This window comes from Oryzias latipes, chromosome 11 (assembly GCF_002234675.1).
Source record: "Oryzias latipes chromosome 11, ASM223467v1".
NCBI lineage: Eukaryota > Metazoa > Chordata > Actinopteri > Beloniformes > Adrianichthyidae > Oryzias > Oryzias latipes.
Genome location: NC_019869.2, coordinates 18,394,553 through 18,415,912, shown reverse-complemented (window position 1 = coordinate 18,415,912; position 21,360 = coordinate 18,394,553). Strand labels below are relative to the sequence as shown.

The 21,360-nt window shown below is 40.2% G+C and overlaps 1 protein-coding gene across 6 annotated transcripts in view; it reads right to left on the bottom strand.

The window, feature by feature from the left end:
• LOC101162459 (receptor-type tyrosine-protein phosphatase U) overlaps positions 1-21,360 on the bottom strand; it is a 202,605-nt gene that overhangs the window by 40,862 nt on the left and 140,383 nt on the right. For 3 of the 6 annotated variants that reach the window (XM_020707229.2, XM_020707225.2, XM_011481072.3), the window contains exons 10-17: positions 20,430-20,631; positions 19,219-19,321; positions 15,713-15,992; positions 14,386-14,422; positions 5,334-5,472; positions 1,589-1,618; positions 1,120-1,280; positions 713-900 (exon numbers count right to left, since the gene is read on the bottom strand). In XM_020707229.2, coding sequence (XP_020562888.1) covers positions 713-900; positions 1,120-1,280; positions 1,589-1,618; positions 5,334-5,472; positions 14,386-14,422; positions 15,713-15,992; positions 19,219-19,321; positions 20,430-20,631 — 1,140 coding nt within the window. The remainder of the gene's footprint in view (positions 1-712; positions 901-1,119; positions 1,281-1,588; positions 1,619-5,333; positions 5,473-14,385; positions 14,423-15,712; positions 15,993-19,218; positions 19,322-20,429; positions 20,632-21,360) is intronic. The other 3 variants (XM_020707227.2, XM_020707228.2, XM_020707226.2) reach the window with 2 other exon arrangements.

Here is a 21,360-nt window from a genome sequence, read left to right as displayed (position 1 = left end):
TCGTTGTTGGAACTGCAGGATTTTTCCGAGCGGTTTGGTCAACCCTTCAGTACTTGTCGCTCTTGTGAGATCACTGAGTTGTTTGAACAGAAAGAAGGACAGCATACCCTCAACCTCCTCCCCTAAAAAAAAAAGCCCATGCAACACATCTGATCGATGGCACATGCAAGCCGACCCTGTGGGAAATAAGGGTTATGAAGTCCAACAGCGGTGTGCACACTGATCCCCTTCCGCTTGTTTATTTCTCCAGACGAGAGGAAGCCAAGATTCAGAAAGCAGAGTATTGATTTAGGTAAGGGGGTTTTGTTGGACCCCCCTCGGGGATGGCTAATGAATCAAAAAAGTGCATCTGATTTCCTGCAACAACAAAAAAAAAACTCCACAGGTCTTTGGTGCAGTTAAAAACAAAGACAACTGTCTGAAGGTCCGAGCGCCAATTGCTCATTTCTGAAATGCAAAGAACAGAAATGCATACAGGGATGTCTCAAACAATCCGCACTCGTCTTCTTGCCCAGAAAAAGAGTTTTAGTGAGAGTCATCCTTTAAACAAGCCCTTCTACTGTGTTCTTCAAATACACAGGCGCCCTGAGGGACTTCCACACCAACTGTCAAACTCAGCTATTAAAAGGAATATTGCTTGATGAAAATGAGGAAACAAACATTTTTGTTTGAGACATGAGTTTTCCTCGTTGGGATCCTCCTCCCGTCTCACCTCATACTCCTGTTTGAAGCCGTAACCCTCAGCCGTCTTCATCTGGTTGATGTGCTGGAGGAGATCAGCCACCCTCACGGCGGGGTGGAGCTGCCCCGTGTGGTACGGCGAGCTCTTCCTGCGACACTGACGCTGAGGTGAGCCCCCCAGTAGACTGCTGGACTCGTTGACGGAGCTCCGCTGCTCGTCTGGAAACACAAAGGCAGAGGTTTTAGCAGAGCGTCTGCGGCCACTGGGACTCGGCTGGTTTACTCATGTAAACCCAGCTGGAGGGCAGCTGGAGGTAAAAAGGTTCTGCAGAATATTTAAACAGACAGGAGGGTTTCTCCACTCAGAGCAGCTAGTGCACTGGAGGGGAAGTTGCTGAAGGTCAGCAAGGAGGGAGCATCTGTTCCTGACTGCCTTACTTCGGGCGTTGCAGCCGTGGGCGTCCATGAAGGAGTGGGCCATCCTCTCATCCTGCTGCAGGGTGCTCTGCTCCGTCATGCTGCAGTCCACCGAGCTCAGCTTCCGGCTTTTCTCCTGCCGGTAGGACATGGCGGCCTTGTTGATGGCCACCTTCTTTCTGCTGTGGAAAGGCAGGCGGAGAGGTGGGAGGACAGAAAGCCAAGCAGAGGGCAAAAACAGAAGGAGGGGCAGCACAGTGGAGGGGAAGAGTGAGTGCAGGAAGATAAAGAAATAGGAAGGGGTCATGGATGAGAAGTTGTACTGAGGTGAACATAAAGGAGATGAAAATGTAGATTTATTGATAGAATAATTGTTGGAATAGTGAGGGGTGTGTACAATGCTGGGGAATGTGATGCTTATTTCTAATTCTAGCACTTCTAGAGGCTACAGCAAGCAGGGGAGGAGTAATAGGAGCGAGGAGTAACTTACGGGTAGTAAGGGTAGGAATAGAAGTTCCTTCTGATTAGCATGAAGGAGGAGCAGAGGAGAAAGAGGAGAAGAAAACAAAAAAATGAGGTGAATTATGGTTCATCAAGATGAGCATCAGGGAGATAAATGATGGCGCCGAATGTTTCAGGTCCGTTCTCATAAATCACAGCATTAACCTCCATATCAGGGGGTCATCACCCCACATTAGCCCAGTCATCAGATGGAAACTTTTCTTGCACAGAGATTAGATCATCACCAGAACCTCATCAAATATTTGAAACACTGTGTTTAAAAGCACTTCAAGGCAGCAAGCAGTCTGAGCGCGCTCAGTATCTACAATCTCTGAGCTACGCTAGCTGCTTCCCGAAATTCAAGTTGTTTATAAGGCATTTCGCAAGATAAATTAAAAGTTAGAACAAAAATGTAAAATTTTCACTCATAGCTTTCACATGACCTTACACCCTTGTGGAGTGCCCCATGGAGGGCAAGTGACTTTAACAATGAGAGATTGCTACATATAAAAGCAAGACAAAAGTAATAACTTTTCTTTTATTTGACAAATAAATTGATTTTTTTTTTCAATTGTCCTCCCAGGTTTAAAGCATTTTTGATCATCGTCATCAAAAACTGTAATAACTGTCTAATCCAAGACTGGATTTAGCCACGGGTAAAATGTTCTAAGAAATAAGTATTAAGAAAAAACCCTACACAAAAAAAACTCACATAAAGAAAAGACAAAAAAAAAAGACAAACAAATGCAGCCCCAAAAAGACACAAACCAGTGCCTGTCCCAAGCCAGGTAAATACAGAGGGTAGTATCAGGCAAGCATTCAACATACAATTTACAGGACATAAATACGTATAAAGATGAACTGAAGCATTTTGGGGGGTTTAAAGGGATATGACGCCCCAAACTCTCAACACACCCAGAGTTGACCTCCCTGATTCTACCTCAGCCATAGTGGGGCTTGTCTGGTCTAAACTTGAGCGGTTTTATGTTCTGGGTAGTGTACAGGGAGGGTTAAGAGACACGCCATGTCTGTTTGGAGAGAGAGTAATAGTTCTGCAGGAGCTGAAAATGGATCAAAGAACCCAAAAGTTTCTCTTCTGATCTTTGATTTTCATTTTTAAAGGTGACTGAAATACTCATTAAAGGAAACCTTTAAAAAAGCTGACTGACCTTTTGTCCAAGTCAATTCAATTCAGTCTATGTATGAAGCAGCTGAGGTGGTCTCAAAGCACTACACAAAAACTAAATAACATCAAACAAAATGGTACAATCCAATTTTTATAATTTCAGTTAGGCCAACATGTTTTTTTTAATTTTATAAAAACAGTCTGTATGTGACAAACAGATTATAATGAAGGATTTTCTATGTAATCCCCGTACGGAGCAAGCCAAACGCAGCAGTGGAGAGGAAATCTGCCTTTAAATGAAGATTAAGAAGAGACCTCCTGCAGAACATGACTACAGCAAACCAACAGACGCAAAACAAAGCTAATGTTTTGGCGACGGCTACAAAAACAGTGTTTGAAGGAGTCGAACTCAATTAGAAATTTGACTACAGTGTCTCTATGAAATTTAAGAAACTTAAATCAAAGGTTTCTTTTGTGGAAGGAAAATTTACTCACTGATGAGAATTTCTCCATCTTACCTTAAATTGATTAAAAAGAGACATTTTCCTGATTTATTTCAACACTTCAGTTGATAAGGTCTCGTCTGAAGGAGCCTAATCACTTTTTAACAACTGCCTTTTTACAGTACCGTATTTTCCGGACTATAAGTCGCACCGGAGTATAAGTCGCACCAGCCCAAAAATGCATTATAAAGTAGAAAAAAACACAGATAAGTCGCACTGGACTATAAGTCGCATTTTAACTTTCACAACCTTATATGACACAATCATAGCAGACTGTTTATCTAATAATTTCACAGTAATTTTTTCTCAAACTTATTTATTTATTCCTTTCATGAAGCATCATTGGCCAACTAATACTCTGTTTTCATCCTGTATTTGTAGAAACAGTTTTCACTTTTATTGCATTTCTGAATCTATGAAATCATTGGAAAATAGAATATTATGTTGTTAGCCTTCAAGATCTAACTGTAAAAAAAAGTTTGCTGATTCTCTGAGTCACTTAACATACTCTTAACACTTAACATACCTCATACATCAAATTGACTCAGGAACATCATCTCTGTTCCTCACAAATGAACATAACAGGAGGGTTAACAATGTATTTATTTCAATTTATTTCTAATATAAGTCGCTGCGGAGTATAAGTCGCACCCCTTGCCAAACTATGAAAAAAAGTGCGACTTATAGTCCGGAAAATACGGTATATTTATTACAAGATTAGCATGAAATGTAAACAATGATCCAAATGTAAAATTTGTTTTAATATGTGTCTCAGTGTATCTGTGTGGGAGTTTGTGGATGAGCAAAGTTATAGATCAGTACAGTTTGAGAAAATTATTGTAATTTAAAGAAAACTGCACAAGATGCTAGCTTGGATTAAGAATAGGCTATTTCTAGCCCACATTAGACAGAAGTATAAAGGATCTTCTCACCAGAATGTCTTTAAAACTGACTTGGACTGAACTTTTAGACAAAGCTCATCAGACTAAGGTGGTTCTATTGAGGCAGATGAGCTAGACAAAACCAGAAGCAGTGGCTTCAGCCTAGAGATATAGGAGAACAGTCTGAAAGATGTTGTTGTAATAATAATCAGTTGAATCAAATTAATCTTCACTATCAAAATTTGATATGGATTCTTGAAATCAATTGCAAAGATTCTGGATAAGGCAAAACAAAATGGTTTCAAAAATTGAAATTTAAATGTTTCATAAATCAAAGAGCTCAATGATTTTGTGAATTTCAATTTACTTATTTTAGATTTTAATATAGATTTTGGAAGCAACACTAAGCTCTACTTAAGGTAGTGAACTCTGGATGCATGATATATTTATTAGCCCGATTCAGCTGTTTGTGGGAGGGGCAGAGTTACTGACTGCAGCATCAGTCATTTGTGGAGAGAGTCATATTTGCTTAACACAAACGCCTCCATAATTCTTCGGATGTTTTGGAAAAATGTTGTAAGCTGCGTCTCTAGCCATCTCTTTAGTAGAATTTTGGACAGATTTTAGGACAGAGATTGGTTAGGTTGGTTCTGGTTTCTACAGTACTGTGGCAGAATTCATTATCACATGCCATCTTCTTTTAGTCACTTATTTTTTAATCAAAAAATATTAATCTTTTATCATTACCACAGCCCCCAAAGGAAAAACAACCAAATTACTGGCAGGAGCAGCAGACCCTTGTGGCTTTATGGTGTAATTAGGGCCAGTGGCATAACATGCCCACTGATGAAACGTTCCTCACTTGGATGAGTGCTCCTCCATCACCTGGTGAGTGAGGGAAGAACATGCTCTAGGTGAGGTAATTTGCATGTGGAACCTGGCCAGCGACTGCAGACTGTAAATGAGAGCAGCAGACCTCGGCGCCAGAAGACAAGGTGAACACAAAAAACTTGGCCGAGGCGCTGGTGGGAGAGTTTAGCGGTAATGCCTGATCGTTCCCCTGACCCTAGCTGTAATTTACTCTTGTTGCCAGATGCTTTCCTCAATAGAGAAGTCTGCCAAGTGGGACAGAGAATGATTAACTTCTTGAGACGGCCTGGGCAATTAAAAAAGCATATTCTGCAAAGTAGGCTGACCCCATCGGCACACTCACAAAACACTCACCCTTTCTTCAAGATGAATACGATGGCTCCCAGCAGCAGGATCAGGACCACCAAGCCTCCAGCACAAGCCCCCAGGATCAGACCCATGTCCTCGGCATGCTGGGAAACTTCCAGAGCCCTCTTTGAGTCTTTGCAGGCAGCTGCAAAATAAGGACAAAATGATACGTTATTTTTAGACTGAAGGTACACACCTGACAAACATGAAGGATGTTAAAACCGAAGCACTAAAGATGTTGGTGCAATAAAATTGTCTCTTTTTAACCCATTCTTGTGGCATCTTTCTGATGTGGGAACCAGTTTCAACCAAACTTCATGAACACAGCTTCTAATTTGACTTATAAATATCCTGATGTAGATCATGGTTGACCTAAGCCTTAGTCACAACTGCCCTTATGAGTATAGGCTATCTGAGGGATGAAAAATGGGCAAACCTGTACAAATCACACAGGTGCCACACACAAAGTAACAAGGTTGTAGACCAATCACTGAGCCTGTAGAGCGAAAATGTCCATTTGTTTCTAAGGGCTGACAGGTCGTAGCGAACACGTAAACAGCACGTAAAGGTAAGTAAGGGTGAAATAGGTGAGACACAGGTAATTTTTAATTTTTTAACCCCCTAAAATCCTCCACACTGCAAAAGGAGCCCAATAATGCTAGTCCCACTCCTTGCATGCCCCTCATGTACAGCCTCACTCACCCAGTGCATTCAGCGTTTGCATGCAATCAGTAAGGAGCCATAACGAGCACCTCACTGGTGATGGGAGTATTGATATGAAGGTACCGAAATATAGATAGCTGAACATCACCAATTTTTGTCCCGACCACAGCAATATTAAAATATTCCATCAGTCACATGACCAGAAGAGCCACGAGTTGTGCGTTTAGCACAACTCAGCATGGCACAAGTAAAGGATTTTTAGAAAGAATGGTTTTGTACTGTTAATTGTTCACTTTAAAGTTGTTACCTGACCAATTTTTGATGGTATTTTGTTTTTGGGATAAAAAAAATTGTATGCTTGAGAAAAATCAACGATAAAAAATTACCAGTAATCTGTATTGGTAATCAATATGCAGCCAGTCCAGTCTATGACTCTCCACGGGCCCAGACAACCCAAAAACCTGCAGTACCCATATTGGCCAATCCCTGTAGGGTTGCTATAATGGCTATAGGGTGTTTGGGGGTTGTGTTGTTGCAAAGCAACCCCAAACCATCAACCCTCCACCACCATGTTCTACACTTGATGTTCAAGCTTTTTGATGAGATGCTCTTCTTTTGTCTTCACACTGTTCTCCAAATAAGATTTTTCCAGTGCTTGCTTGAAATTGGAAGAAAAAAAAAGTACTTTTAGAGGAATTAATTTTGAGATTTATTAGTTTTTGAGAAAATATATCTTGATAGATATTTGTCAGTATTTTTTATAAGAGTGATCATCTGAGACTCCTAGATTTATGTTCTTACAGCTGAATTCCAGTCCATCACAGCATGTCTGCATCCCAGTTACACGAAACCGCCTGTTTCCTTTCTGCTTCTCTGAGTTTCTCCTTAAAACTGGGAGCCTGAATGCTGTTTGGTTTTGCCTTTCAGGGTTATTCATAAACATCTCAGTATGGAGAAGAAGGCGCCTGACTGTACGTTCACAGGATCTGAGTGGAACTTCTCGCTCTCACTGTAGAGACGTGTGACCACACGCTGCAGCAGGAAGCTGGCTGATAAGCTGCAGACTGCAGCTCCTGGCAGACAATGCAGCCTGACAGACCTGGTGCAATCACACAAATCACGCCGCTGAGTCATTCTGCCTTTGGGGACATATTTAGAAATTGGCTATAGTAGTAAATTTTATTGCACCAAATAATCCAGCAGTGGTCATCCGCAGAAAGCCCCCGGGGCCAATGGAGGTGTACTAAACATGGTGGGTGACTTGTTTTATAATCATTTGTAATATCCCTGCACTGCCCTGCAATTTATCACCCAGGAAGCGCTGCATCAACCCGTCCCATAGTGTGTGGGAGTGTGGCCGCCAGACACAACACTGTCTTATGTAGATGAATTGTGGGTCCAGGAGAATTTGAATGCATCTGAAGAAAACATTTCATTTTGTTGGTCTGAAAGAGGCAATCATTTACATTTACATTTTGTGTGGAAAAAGGCATGCAAAAACAAATGGTGATAAAAGTGTGGAGAGGAGCCGGGGCTGCATTAGTGTTTGCAGGAACACAGACATTAATTCTCCTGTTCTGATCTGAAAACAACGCACAAACTCAGGTTTGACGTCTCAACCAGGAGTTTTTCAGGGAAAAGAACACAAAAGATGTCCACAATTACCAGAACTAAACACAGAAGTGTTGGATGGAAAGCTCAATTTTGAAGGATGATAATGGCATCATGAGTCACCTTTATAGCAACCTGCTGCTACCAGCTTCTGTTTCCTTCACCTACAGTAATTCAGAGCTTCTTCTGAAATTTCCTTTAATCGGTAGCTGCTCTTTAAAAATATACCTCTTTCTCAGTTGTGTAGAAATCACCTTTGCTTTTTTCTTTCATGTTTGCCGGACAATTCACTTGGTTGTCTCGTCTTTCCTAAGCACTAACCACAACCTTGCCTCTGGTTCTGATACAGAGGGGTGGGTCGCAGAAGAAGTTTTGTGTTACTCTCCATAAATAGCCCAGAGATGACTAGTGCACAAATAAACTGACTAACTAAAATGTCCTGAACCAACAACAGCATCCTGATGTTGGAATTTATTACGAAAAAAATAACTTCATCGAGATTAGATCCAGTCGTCGCATGAAAGAAACGAATGACACTGACAAGGTTTATATCATCATAGATCAGGTTTATATATTATAAAGAGCTCTACAAAAGGGTTTGATGAAACAGATGAACATCTCCATGTTTGGGTCCATGAAATCATTCAGAGACTCTCCCAGAATGGTGAGTTTCACCATTTACTGCAGGATCGGCGTCTGAATAACAGACAGTTTCAGCTGTACTTCTGTCTCTCTGTGACTCAGTTTGACAACTTGCTGTCCAACTTTAGCCCAACGAAGAAAAATATAAAAATAAGAATAAAATTAGAGAACCTTTTTTGTTTGTTGCCTCAACACAAATGAGAAAAATATCATTAATATCAGGAGAAGATTCTACTCCACCTTGGTTTTGGACTCCACCCGCTGTTTACATCATCAACTTACCACACACCAAAGGTAAGTACCTAACTCTTCACCAAAGTTCAGATACTTGAATCCCAAATATATCAGGTGGCGAGACAAAATATTCAAGCGCTGCATTGTTGCGCCGCCCAAAAGACGTTGCCGCTAGACTTCCACGCCTGATTCGTGCCAAACAGACCTCTGATTGAATCTGTACACTGGATGACCCTACCGTACCAATCACGCTTGGTGTGAAAGTAACTTTGGTTAAACCAACCCTTTCTATGTCTTCCAAGAAAAGGAGAATTGGTCTTCATATTTAGACCTAGATCTTTCTAAGGAGAGTCAGGATTCAGCAGAGAATCTGAATTTGAAAGAATATGTTGGATAGATGGTTGTCAATGTTCATAAGTGATTGTAATTGGCTTTAAAATGTAGAAACAATCCAAGTGTAATCTGAACACATGCTGACAAATGTCAAATGTGAGCTACAGCACTGAATTGTGCTGTTTTTAAAGATTTATTCATCTCTTTACACATTACGATGTATTATTTGGAATCAAAACAGCAGTTAAACTCATTAAATTGGTTATTAGGACGACTACATTATAGATACTTGTAAAGTGCTGTAGAGCCAGGCAATAGAAAATAGTTTTAACCGTTTTTTTTTCTATGGTTGTTTTTACTGAAAAGCTCTAGAACGAGAAGTTTTACTGCATTTCATCCAAATTTGTTTCCCTAACTGTGAGGTAGAGGGGAAAAAAAGCAATCAACAAGTTGGGAATTTCTGGTGCAAAGAGATTGCATTCATTTTGGATGAAAAAATCCCTTTTCACAGGCTGATCTGGCGTGACAAAAAACATCTTTTATTTCAGCAGAATGATGATTCTTTTTGGAGGATTGTGTTTGTAACGAACAAGCTCTCAATGCCAGGCAATGTTAGTCATATTTCATCAGAGGACAAAAGCACCAACACAATCAGCTGAGTGCCAAAAGGAAACAGGACAAACCCAAATAAAAACAACACTCGCCCACCGCCAGGGTGGCTTGGCGTGGATCTTTGTGTGCGGGAAGCTAATAGGAAATGGGAAGCAGCCAGGAACGGTCTTACGGTTCTTCTGAGACGAGCGTAGCATCAGCATGTCCTCTGGGCCAGCCTGCCGCCTTTTACATGTTCATCAGCAGTAAAGAGGGCTCCTGCAACCCACCCCCTCCACTTACATGACATGCTGGCAGCGGCGGCCCTCTTTGATGTCGTCATTTGTCTTTGGAAATAGTAAAAGCAGAAAGGTTCCTGTTCATCTGCCAGTGTTTCTCCAGAGCTCCATTCAGATGGGAATGGGGATGGGGAAAACTACATTTCCTCCATTTCCCATTTGAACTGAGATCCTTCATTCAGTGTCTGTTTATCAAGAACCCTGGTTGCTTCGTCTCTCAGGAAGGGGGGGTTCAAACCTGCCAGAGCCCTGGAGGAGATTTCAGTGTGCATGGAGCATGTTTCTTTCACTTTTTTTTAATGTACAAATGTGGAAAGAAGTAACTGGAAGAGTTCGAATTCATCCTAGCTTTATAAAGGCTTTTCCAATCCTAGACTAGTGCACGGCAGTATGGTTCTGTCCAAAATCCCTCACTTCTACCTAAACCCTAAACGACAATAAAGTGTTGTACTATTGATTGACCTGGATTTTGATGCAATCTGGACACTTGCTCACTACTTTATGCTTTTTACTGTAAACTAAATATGTCATCACCGATTTGCAGAAGTATGTTGTTGTTCACCTTTCGGCATACCCCATTAAGGATCGCCACAGCCAGTCAGCTTGCACTCTTCTACACAGGTGTTTAGGAAGAACATGAGAAGACATGCCCTTCCTGACACAAGCCTGTATTTTATGAAGGCTGGGGACTGGAAGAGGGGGACCCAGTCTTGTAGCTATGTAGTAATGTCTTGTATAAACATACATTTACTGACTATCTATACAATTTTTGGGTTCTGATTATGAAAACCTGGATGATTTATACAAAATAAACTTACAAATATTTTTTCTTGTGACAAATTGTTCAAATGCAATGCATTGTGGTCTATGATCGCCAATCAAGTGAGCATCAATGCACAGTAGCTTTTCAGTGACTTCACGGAAATTTCCTGGGAATTGGATTTTTGAATAAGTAATTCAGACACCAATACAAAATGGCCACCGTGCTAAGAAATACACTAAGTAGTGATGGAATCTGGACAAAGTCGATATCAATTGGTGGTCCCATGAGTCCTATGAATTACTTTCTCGCAGGTTCACTGGCATTTGACATGGACTTTATGACCTGTCATGGTGTCAGTGGACTTTATCGATCTGGTTATTGTCAAATTTACTTTTCTTTTTTACTTTTTGCCATTTGAGCATTACGTCTCCCAGGTGAATCCCCCAGGACTCCAAGACATTTGAGTCTAAATATTTAATGTGCAGAAGTTTTATAGCGGTAAAGACAGATAATCCAATAATTTTGTCTAAACCAACGTGATGGTTTAGACAAAAAATACCATGCTCAAGCTTCTTGTTACCTCAAAACTGCCACTTGTCTGTTTCTCGCTACAATTACAACGCTAACCATCGTAGTGTTTCCAGAACAAACTTTGTTGCTAATTTTCGATTGTAATAAATGAGTAAGAACAGTAGTTGCCTTGGATACGCAACACTTCTCTAGGGTGTCATGTGACATACATCTTTGTCTTGTTACCCATGCGCAGATGTAAACCAATGAAATCTATCTGACAAAAATGGATGCATGCAAGAAGAATGGGCATTCCAGGGAAAACACAGATTAAAAAGACAGTAAATAAAACAAAACAAAAAAGTCACTTAAATCACATTTGCTTAATTAAATACAGTGATCATTAACTATAATAAAAATAGAACTTGATTTAGTGCTTGAAAAGGAGTGGGAAGAAGCAATCTTATATAATCCCACCCCTACTGAGTTCATTCATTTTATAGTTGTACAGTTTTTGAAATCCGGTTCTGATCAGATAGATTCTCTTCAAGTAACAAAATCCAGTGCCTAGTTATGATTGATTATCTTCAGAAAACATTCATTCACAATTTCAGTTCTTTTTGATTGCATCAATAGAAAAGCACCATGACATAGATCACAAACAAATTTTTGGCTTTACATAGCTAATTGTGGTTAAAATTTGGGAAAGTGTTTCAGGGTAATTGGCTTTTGTAGTTTTTAAACATTAAAGGGCTTTTATTGAGTATCATGAAATAAAACAGAAACATGTATTCAGTCACTTTGCAGCCTTAATTTATGGTTAAAACTTGGTGATTTGTGTAAGTGTTTATGGGTAATTATTCTAGCTCTTGTAATTTTTTTACATATAAAAATTATTGTTAAATAAATTAGAAACATTGAAAACTTTGCAGTTCCAATACGTATTGATGATTGTTGATACCAGGCTGTAACTTGGTTTCTACTTGAATAGCTGCATATAAAAAACATACAATGCCTAGTGTTACTGACTGTAATATCGCTTTACTTCCTAACTATACATTGTTTCTGGAGTATAAATTGTACCGGAGTATAAGTCCCAAGAGCCAAAAAATGCATAATAAAAAGGAAAAAACTATATATAAGTCACTCCAGAGTATAAGTCGTACTTTTGGGAGAATAATGCAACGCTCCTAAACAACTCTGCCAAGCGGGGAGTAACGCTATATTCACAGTGAATGCAATTCACTGTGAATATAGAATTTGTGTCCAGTGCCTTTTTTGATTCATGTCAAATTTGCTGTTCAACATTTGGCCAAAAATGTATTAATAAAGTAGACGCTCCCACCGCGTCTGGAGAAGCTAGTGTCAAGCTTTTAGCCTCGTCGCTACATGGAAGCATTTACTGTATATCTTGTTTTCAATGTAAGGAGATACGGATTATGTTGGGAGATCAGATTTATTTATTTTCAAGAGTTCTAAAACAATATCGTTAAACAAGTCTACCTGTCTGGGTACATCAGATCTTTTGATCTCTGGGCCAAACAAGAATATGGTTTAGTTTAGGAGGAGAACGATTACATTCTATGTTTGTTTTAGATAGCATTTCTTCTTCTACGCTTCTGTCAGTATCAAATGCTGATATACCCACCTACAGTGCCCTCTACTGGTTGTTAGTGGGAAACAACCGCTAAAGGGTCAACCGGTTGTTAGTAGGAAAATAACAAATATATGAGTCTATGTTTGTGTTAAAGAAAAAAAAAATCACAATTAAATCGCTCCTGAGTATAAGTCACACCCCTGGCCAAACTTTAAAAAAAAAAATCATGACTTATACACCAGAAAATACTGTACACTGTATTACAAAATAGTCATTTTCTTATTACCACACAAATACTAATATGTTAACATCTTAATCCTATGGTCTAATGTATAACACTACAACAATATACACCATAAGGCAACCCTGATGGTTCAAATCGAGACATTTTTGATTAAAGTGTCTGAAAAGGTTTTTCCAAATAAGATGCCAAAGGGTCAAATGCTCTGCCACAGTCTGTTCCGTAAAAAGAGTTTAGCAACTGTGATTCTTAATTAATACAGACTTGTCCATTTTTTATGTACACGCATCTAATAAAGCAGTGTGCAACTTAAAATGTTTTTGCAGCAGCTGAAGTTAGGTACACGTGTGAGTGTGAGCCAACCATCAGACACCACCACCTTATTTTAAGCCAGGATAACCCTCTTATTCTGTCTAGGTGTCACCTGAAAGATCCGAAAACTTGAGAAAAAAGGTAATGATCGGATAAATTGTGTACATGGAAACAAGCAGGTTGTCATCTCATGATATCCAGAAAAGTAGGCCACGCTGCGACTTTAAAAGATGCTTTCAGTAGAACCACAAAAAAAGCTGTGCTCGCTTAGAGTCAGCAGAGCTTTAACATTGGGTGGAACAGAGCTTAACTGAAGCCATGCTGTCGAATAAAGAGGTATATAAAAGTATGTCTGCAGTGGGAGGTGGGGGATTTGTAAGAAAAGAAGCTTGAAAATATGTCTTTGACAGAAAAAAAAGGAATGCTCTAGGATTGCTCTCCCTTCACATTTCTGCTGTTTTTCTCATGCAGTCTAGGTTGAGAGTGTGATTGAACCCTCAACCCGACCATATTTTAGCCACGCTTCTTCCCCCAATCAAAGAGCCCTAAAGACAGATAGTCCTCTGGCTGTTCCGCCTTAACTTTCCAGAACTTTAACTGATGGTGAACTGTCCTCCTTCTTTGTTCTTTGCAGTAAACTATCTTGGTGTCTGGTCCAGTAATTCAGTAAGTTAAACCGACGTGTACCGGGTAAAATGTGAAAACAGAGGAGAATCCTTTGTCCACTGCTTAAAAACTAACCTGACAAAAGCTTTTTGAACTTAAATACAACAGTAGTTACATATTAGTAGTAGTTAAATATTACAGAAACTAATCATTTCCTGTCATGATCCTGTCCCTTGTCAACACCTGTGAGGAGCTCACAGGTATTTCACATGATTCCCCTCACCTGTGTGACTGCTTCTGTATCAGGCTTATCCCACAGGAGCATCGTCTGAAAGTCGTCTGCAATCAGAGACTCTCCAGCTATGTCTTCAGGTGTGAATCACAGTCTCCTCTTAGGCTTGTTTTTTGGTTAATCTGCCTTGGATTGACTGTACCAACATCTGACTCTCTGGGTGAGACTGAATACTTTCTGCCGTGGATTATGGTTGGATAACAGACTGGATTAAAAGCCCGCTGAATTTGGAATCCACACTACCAATCTCTCTCTAAATGGATCTCCTGCCACAATTCTGCTTACCCGGAAGTAATTACCTGCTGTCCCCATTTTCAGCACACCCCTGACAATAATGCCTATAAAAGCAGTTGCAATTTCTTACCTTTGCGTGCAATCCGAACGCAATTTATTCTGGTCTCCTGTGGGTAAAAGAATGAGATGAGCTCATTAGTTTGACAAGATGCGGCAAAGATGCCAGGAATAACAGACCATTAACACTTGTTATAGATTCAGTCAGTCAAAGTGCACCACCGTGTCCATAACCTGAGTTTTCAAACATTATTTTTTCAGGGTAAGGCTTTGCAACTCAACCCTCTGACTGACCATTATTCAATTATCCAAAAAAGTTACATCTGCCCTGAAAAAGAATTTAATTCTGTGTTAATACTGAACGCGATTTGCGCGTCAAATTCGTGGTCGCTGGCTTTCTTTTGACGCATGTACAGTTTGCTGCTCAACACTTGTCCAATAATGACTCCTGATGTGTGTGGGAGGAGCTAGTGTCAAGCATTTTTAGTCTTATCACTGCATGGAAGCGTTGGCTGTATATCTGTATATATATTTATGTCAACGCATGAAAGACACGGATGATGTTGAGAGATCAGGTTTAGAGCATCGGTAATCACATCTCCGTGTCTGAGTTCATGAGACATTTCAGAGACTCTTCCAATATGAGGATCTTCACCATCTACTGCAGGAGCTGCATATGAATGGCACTTTCAGCTCTAGATTGATCATGAACACATAACAGGCCTAAGCTAAGTTCCTAACTAGTTGGCGAGATGCAAAGTCTTTGCCAAATTCTACATATATAAACTCTAAAAACACGCCACAGGACCATGATCGCATATTAACATTGATTTAACATTAAAACTGGACGTCCCGCCGCATGAATCACGCTCATAATGACCATAGTTTAGGAGGAATAAACTCCCCTACATTGCTACTATGCTAACATGGGCTCTAACAATAGTATTCAAAACATTTCATCTCTTACAAATCTCCAATTCCATCTTGAATCAAACATCTGTTTCCGAAGTTAAGATCTAAAATGAATATTTTAATTAAATATTTTAATTAATATTGTTCAAACGTAAATGAGATCTTTTGTTTTACTACACAGATTTTTTTAAAATTTTGTCCAATCTTAAATGTCATGGGGACTTGACAATAAAGAAAATAAAACGTGAATTGCGTTGGTTATAATCTAAAGGCATAAATCAGGCTGTTTCTGCTTCAGAATTGGCGTTTCAATACAGAGCCAGAACCAGTCAAGTCATTGTTAGAAAGAACAACGAATCAAGCAAACTGCTTCCTGCCATCTGATTCATTCAGTACTGATGTGCAATGACTGAGGGGGCTGCTGACATAAAAGTGCTACGTCTGAAGTGCAGGATCAAAGCTCCCACATGGATCTTTGTTCCTCTTACCCCTCTGAAGTTGCTGGCAGCTTGGAAGTAGATGAGGTAGTTCTTGGTGGGGTCTAGAGGACTGTTCCAATAGCCGTTGTAGGTGTGATTGTCGCCCACAGTGAAGGGCGTGGCCTCTGGCAGGCTGCTGGGGGCCAGCTCTGCCGTGTAGTAATGGGGGGCTCCCTTAGCCTGGGCCTCGCTGTGGGAGTTCGGGGTGGGGAAGCAGTCTACGGTGCCCAGCTCCCTCCTTCTCACCTGGCGGGAGCCATCCTCCTCTACCACCACCACCTGGTAGGCACTGCAGGAGGAAACATGCTTAGATCTATCCACATGGAGGAAAGAAAAATGTTTCACTACTTTAGCTTCTTTTACAAAGACAGACATCTTTTTATGTTGGAGATAACTTGTAATGAAAATGGTCCAAAGATTTTTTTATTAATTTAAAAAAGATGCTAAATTATTTAACATTTCATTTTAATGATTAAAAGATTTATTTTTAAGAAAAAACATTGTTATGTAAATATTTTGTTATTTTAGTTTATCTGTTGATTCTATCTAATCTGTATTTACAGGGATTTTTGTTCCACACCCACTCTGCTCTGCTGACCATGGACTTCCAAGTCTCATTCAGTTGCTCATCAAAAAAAGACTGTCACACAGCCGATATGTACATACTGCGCATATTGCACGGATGGAAATTGGTACAAGTGGAGAAAGTGAGAAAAGTTGTGGTCTTTATGTTAAATTTGCACAAATTTATTACGACTGAAATATGTTAAAACCATGAAAGAAGTACGAATAAACCACGCAGAGAACAAGTAAGTCATCGTAGAACATGATCCATGCGTGATTGACTGACTGTTGATATGCAAGTCATTAGTGATTTGTGTGTCAATTACATAATTTTAACATGATATGGGCGCAGCCTACGCGATATAAAAGTTATACAGTAAACTCTTGTTTTTCACGGGGGTTATGTTCCAAAAAGAACCCGTGATAGGCAAAATCCGTGAAGTAGAAACCTCTATTTTTTCTTACAATTAATATTCAATTAAATACTCTATTATAAATTGAAAAGAAAGAACAAACCATTTTACAGGCTCGAGCAATTGTTTCACAAATAAAAGTACTTTAGAAACGTTTTTTTAACCAATAAATTCTGTACTGTACTGTCAAATAATAATAATTTTAATCATCGATGTGAACAGAAGGCTTCAAATTGCGGAGATTAGCCCCGCCCACCGCAACCCGAGTAAAATGATCATGAAAAAAATACAAAGTACAGTCGGACAAATAGCGACTCAGGTGTATTTCACTGCTCTTCAGACTGAGCCGCTGCATCCTGACTCCACTCTGCAGTGTTTTCTTCTTTTGAAACCTGCGGTGCAGGTGTGTTTGTTCGGGAGAAGAACATAGCGATAGGCAGTTGTTGTCGCTCTTTTTTCTATGAGTTTTAATGAAACTCGAAATTGCAAGAGAATTTGCACGTACGTGTTGTAAATTTGGCAAGCTGTTTTACATGCGTGTACATATTAAACTGAAACGTTATTGACGCACAGGTAGAGAAGAAGCGGAGTGACTTTTTAGCCAATCAGAATGCAGAACACAATGCATGATGCAAATCCGTGAAGTAGCGAAACCGTGAAAAGTAAACTGTGTTATAGCGAGGGATCACTGTACATCTGTGCTACATGTGTGAAAGTCTGCTAGACATGATGGTCATAGAAATGGTCGTAGAAAGCCACACATTTGCGTATGCAGTTCTCAAAAATCACACTCTAATGGGTAAGATTTACCCAATAATTGAACTATGTAAAATATGCATAATTTGCGTAAATCTGAACTGACCAAAAATGTAAACAGTTCAAAACAGAATTCACGTAAAGACCTGAAACCCTTGACTAACATCTGCGCATATTAACGAACGCAAGATACACTTGTGAATTACGTATATCATGTATCACGAAAGACCAAAATTTTGAACATGGAAAATGGGCAAAATTCAGGTAGTGGCTGTATGACATGGCCTGAAGCTAAAACTTCTTTTATATTATAACACCTTTAAAGACGTGCAACAGGCTGGCAACCTGTCCAGGGCATACCCCGCCTTTGCCCTCGATAGCCAAGTTTGTCATGTGCTTTTTTGATACTTGATCAAATTTTGCTATGAAAATTTCTGAAACAGTGTTATGTCTATTTTACTGATATAGTATTATTTTATAATCATAACACTGACTTTTATAAGTAACATAATTTGCATATATTTTGGACACTTCATTGCCACGTTGATTTCTAACAGATATTTTTTACAAAATAATTTAAGCAATTTTCTTTGTAATGTGCTTTATTGACACTTAATGATTCTTAACTCTGTCTGATAAAAGCTAGGAACCAGATAATGATAAATCATGTAATAAAATGGTTACGGTAGGACAGGGGTGGGATTATATAAGTTCGCTTCCTTCCACTCCCTTTCAAGCAATATTTATTAATATGTCTAATTATCTTAAGTTTGATTAGTTACTGTTTGAATGTATAACTGATGATTGTATTGTTTTTTGTGTATTATTTCTATTTGATTGCTTGAAATAAACCATTTTAAATCAAAAAACCATTTATAAAAACTCAAATAGCAGTCCTGTGACTCCCAAAAGCGATACAGCAGGTTGATAAATTGGATGGATGAACTTAAAAGACACAAGTTAGCACTTGTGTCTAAAGCAGTCTATACTGGCCTGTCCTAAAACATAGTGAAGGGCAGCCCTTCACTGACCTGCGATTGAGCCTTTAATGAAATATTAGCGTGACGAAGCCAATTCAGTCCCCATTTTTTTTTACAATATGGACGCCCTATTCTCGAAGCAGACATCGTCAGAGTAAGCAGTGATTGGTCAGAGTTGGTCTGAGTCAACGTTTCTATGGCAACCACTCTCGACAATCAGGAGTGAGCTTGGTGTTAAGTCACATCCTTACCACTTGAAACTGGGCTCAGGAGAATCTATCACTCAAACAATTATGAGACCACAAATTTTTTTGAGGCACCGGATTGGTCAGTTTTTTACTTAACTAACTTGCATAGCAGAGCAAGAATAGTTATTCTGACAAGTAAAACAATTAAGTAATATCTGTTTATTTCACTAAAGAAATGTATGGGATTTTGCATTTTTGGAACCAGTGGGTACTTTCTGTTTGGAACCAAAAGAGGGAGGGGTCACTCAATCCAGTTTTCATATACGGTCAATGGGTGTAGCTCACAACAGACCAGACTTTCATGATTGGGTCACTTTAGTGGGACCAAAGCTTTACAATCTCATTAAGGTCATAGGCACTAAAACTGTTAAATCAACTGGAGGTTGAAGTTTATAATCAGTTGCATCATTTTTTTTCCCCATTTCTGAGTTGTGGCAGCTTTAAAAAACAAACACGAAAAGCATATAGTGACTGCAAACAGACAAATACAGACTCCAAAAGTTTTTCTATCATCACACAAGCCATATTGTGGTGGTGTGGGAGATTGGCTGTACCTGACAGGAGCCCCTCTCCCGACAGCGGGCCGCAGGAGCACAGTGATGGTGTTCTCCGACTCGCTCAGCGGAGAGGGCACATCCTCGTAGTCAAACACTGGGGCTGTGAGCAGAAAGGAGGCCACCATCAAACCACGGTTAGGCATTTTTAGGGATTTCCAAGGGGATTGGAGCTGAATTTCTGTTGTGACGTTTGAGGCTTTTAGTCTTTTAGCCCCACATGAGAAGGCAGAGAGAGCTATCTTTATTCATTATCGCACATGTGTCCCATGTGTGCAGGCCCCCCACCTGACTGACTGATGATGACTAAGAACAGAAGAAAACAAGAGACTCTTGTATTATAATTAGGGCAGATCCCTACGCTGCACAACCTGAGTAAATCTCTGAGGACAATGAGGTCGAGTGTTCTCATTTTTGTTTACTACACAAAGTGAATTAATTGGAGTGCTGGTAAAGCCAATTGCAACAGATAAACAGGGATGAAGGCAGGAGGTTTCTGCAGCTGTAAAAGCCTAAGCGAAGCACACAGACAGCTAAAAGCTGCTGTGCGGGGCCTCTGCAGGTCAGGTTGTTAAATCCAAAGACTTATTTTAAAAAAAGGGGGGGCTAATGTTAGAGATTTGCAATTTCATGCTTGCAGAAGTTGTTTTGCTCCTCTGACAGCTCCGCCAGCGGAGAGCATGCGACAGCGTGGGTTGCTTTGTAAATCCTGACATTTCCCACACGGGCCATCATTTCAGCCAGAACAGCAGGGTTCACCGTGAAAGGAAGAAGCTGGGGGGGAACTGCAGTCCAGTGTTATGGTCAGTCAAGCAGGGCTGATAAAAAGAAATATGGAATCATCTTCTAGAAAGCTGTAGATGTGCTGAGACCGACACACTTTTACTTTACTTTACAAATGAAATATGTTTTTTCATCCAAATGGTTTGAATCTGGCCCTTTGAAATGGAATACTAGCAAACCCAAACCTGCTAGCTTTGATAAGAACCTGCTCTCCACCAGAGAAGCTCATCAAGACTCTCTTTGATTGAAGATCTTTTGTTAAATTTAATGACGCAGAGGCGTTTCAATCACACAAGTTATTCTACTTTTGTTAAGTTGTCTTTTTACAGAAATTGACAAGAAACATTTTACTGGATAAAAGAAAAAGAAAAAAAGATCTGCACTGCATTTGTGGCTTAAGCATGTGAGCACAAATTTGGGAGCCTCACCAGAGATGTTGGTGGTGATCTCGGTTAGCGCCGTCTGCCCAAAGCCCTTTGCGGTCCGGGCCCGGACCGACACCAGATAGGTGGTTCCGGGATGAAGACCTGAGAACATGTGGTAGGTTTCGTTGCGGAGCTTGGACACGGTGCGTCGGGGACCAGGGACGTTGATGCTCGGGTCAGACGACTCGATGCTCTGATAGCTGATCTGCAGACATTAAGAGACAAATTTGTTTAAAGGGGTCTGCCATCCATCCATCCAATCATCCATCCATCCATCCATGATGGTGACAAGGTCACGGGGGCAGCAGTCTGAGCAAAGCTCCCCAGACTTCCTCCAACTACCGGTACTCTGGGGGGAGTCCGAGGCCTTCCCAGGCCAGCCGAGAGACAGAATCTCCCCAGCGTGTCCTTGGTCATCCCCCAAAGCCTCTGCCCAGTGGGAGATGCCCGAAACACTTCCACAGGGAGGCGTCCAGGAGACCACATGGTCCAAATAGGTTTTTTAAAAAGTTCAACCATACATAAAGAATCACTTCTTCCTATGAGGCCACATTTAAGCACCATCCTTCCAAGGCTGGATATAGTCATGCAAGTACGATGGCCGAGAGGAGCAAGACACATTTGCGATGCAACAACAACAAATCCCAGTACAAATTGCCAAATACCAAATCACAACAGCAAATCATGGAACAAATTGCAGAGTCCTGAAAACACTAAAGCAAATCCGGGCGCAAATGACCAAATATGGAATCACTGAAAGCAATCCCGTTACAAATGACCAAATCCAGGAACACAACAAAAGCGGAGACACACGGCTAGTATTACACCAATCGTTTATGATTTCTCAAAGTTATTTATTACTGTTTATTTTATGTAAACATTGTAAATACATGAAACAGTCCATAAGCATTTTTTTTCAATTGTATTACTAAAA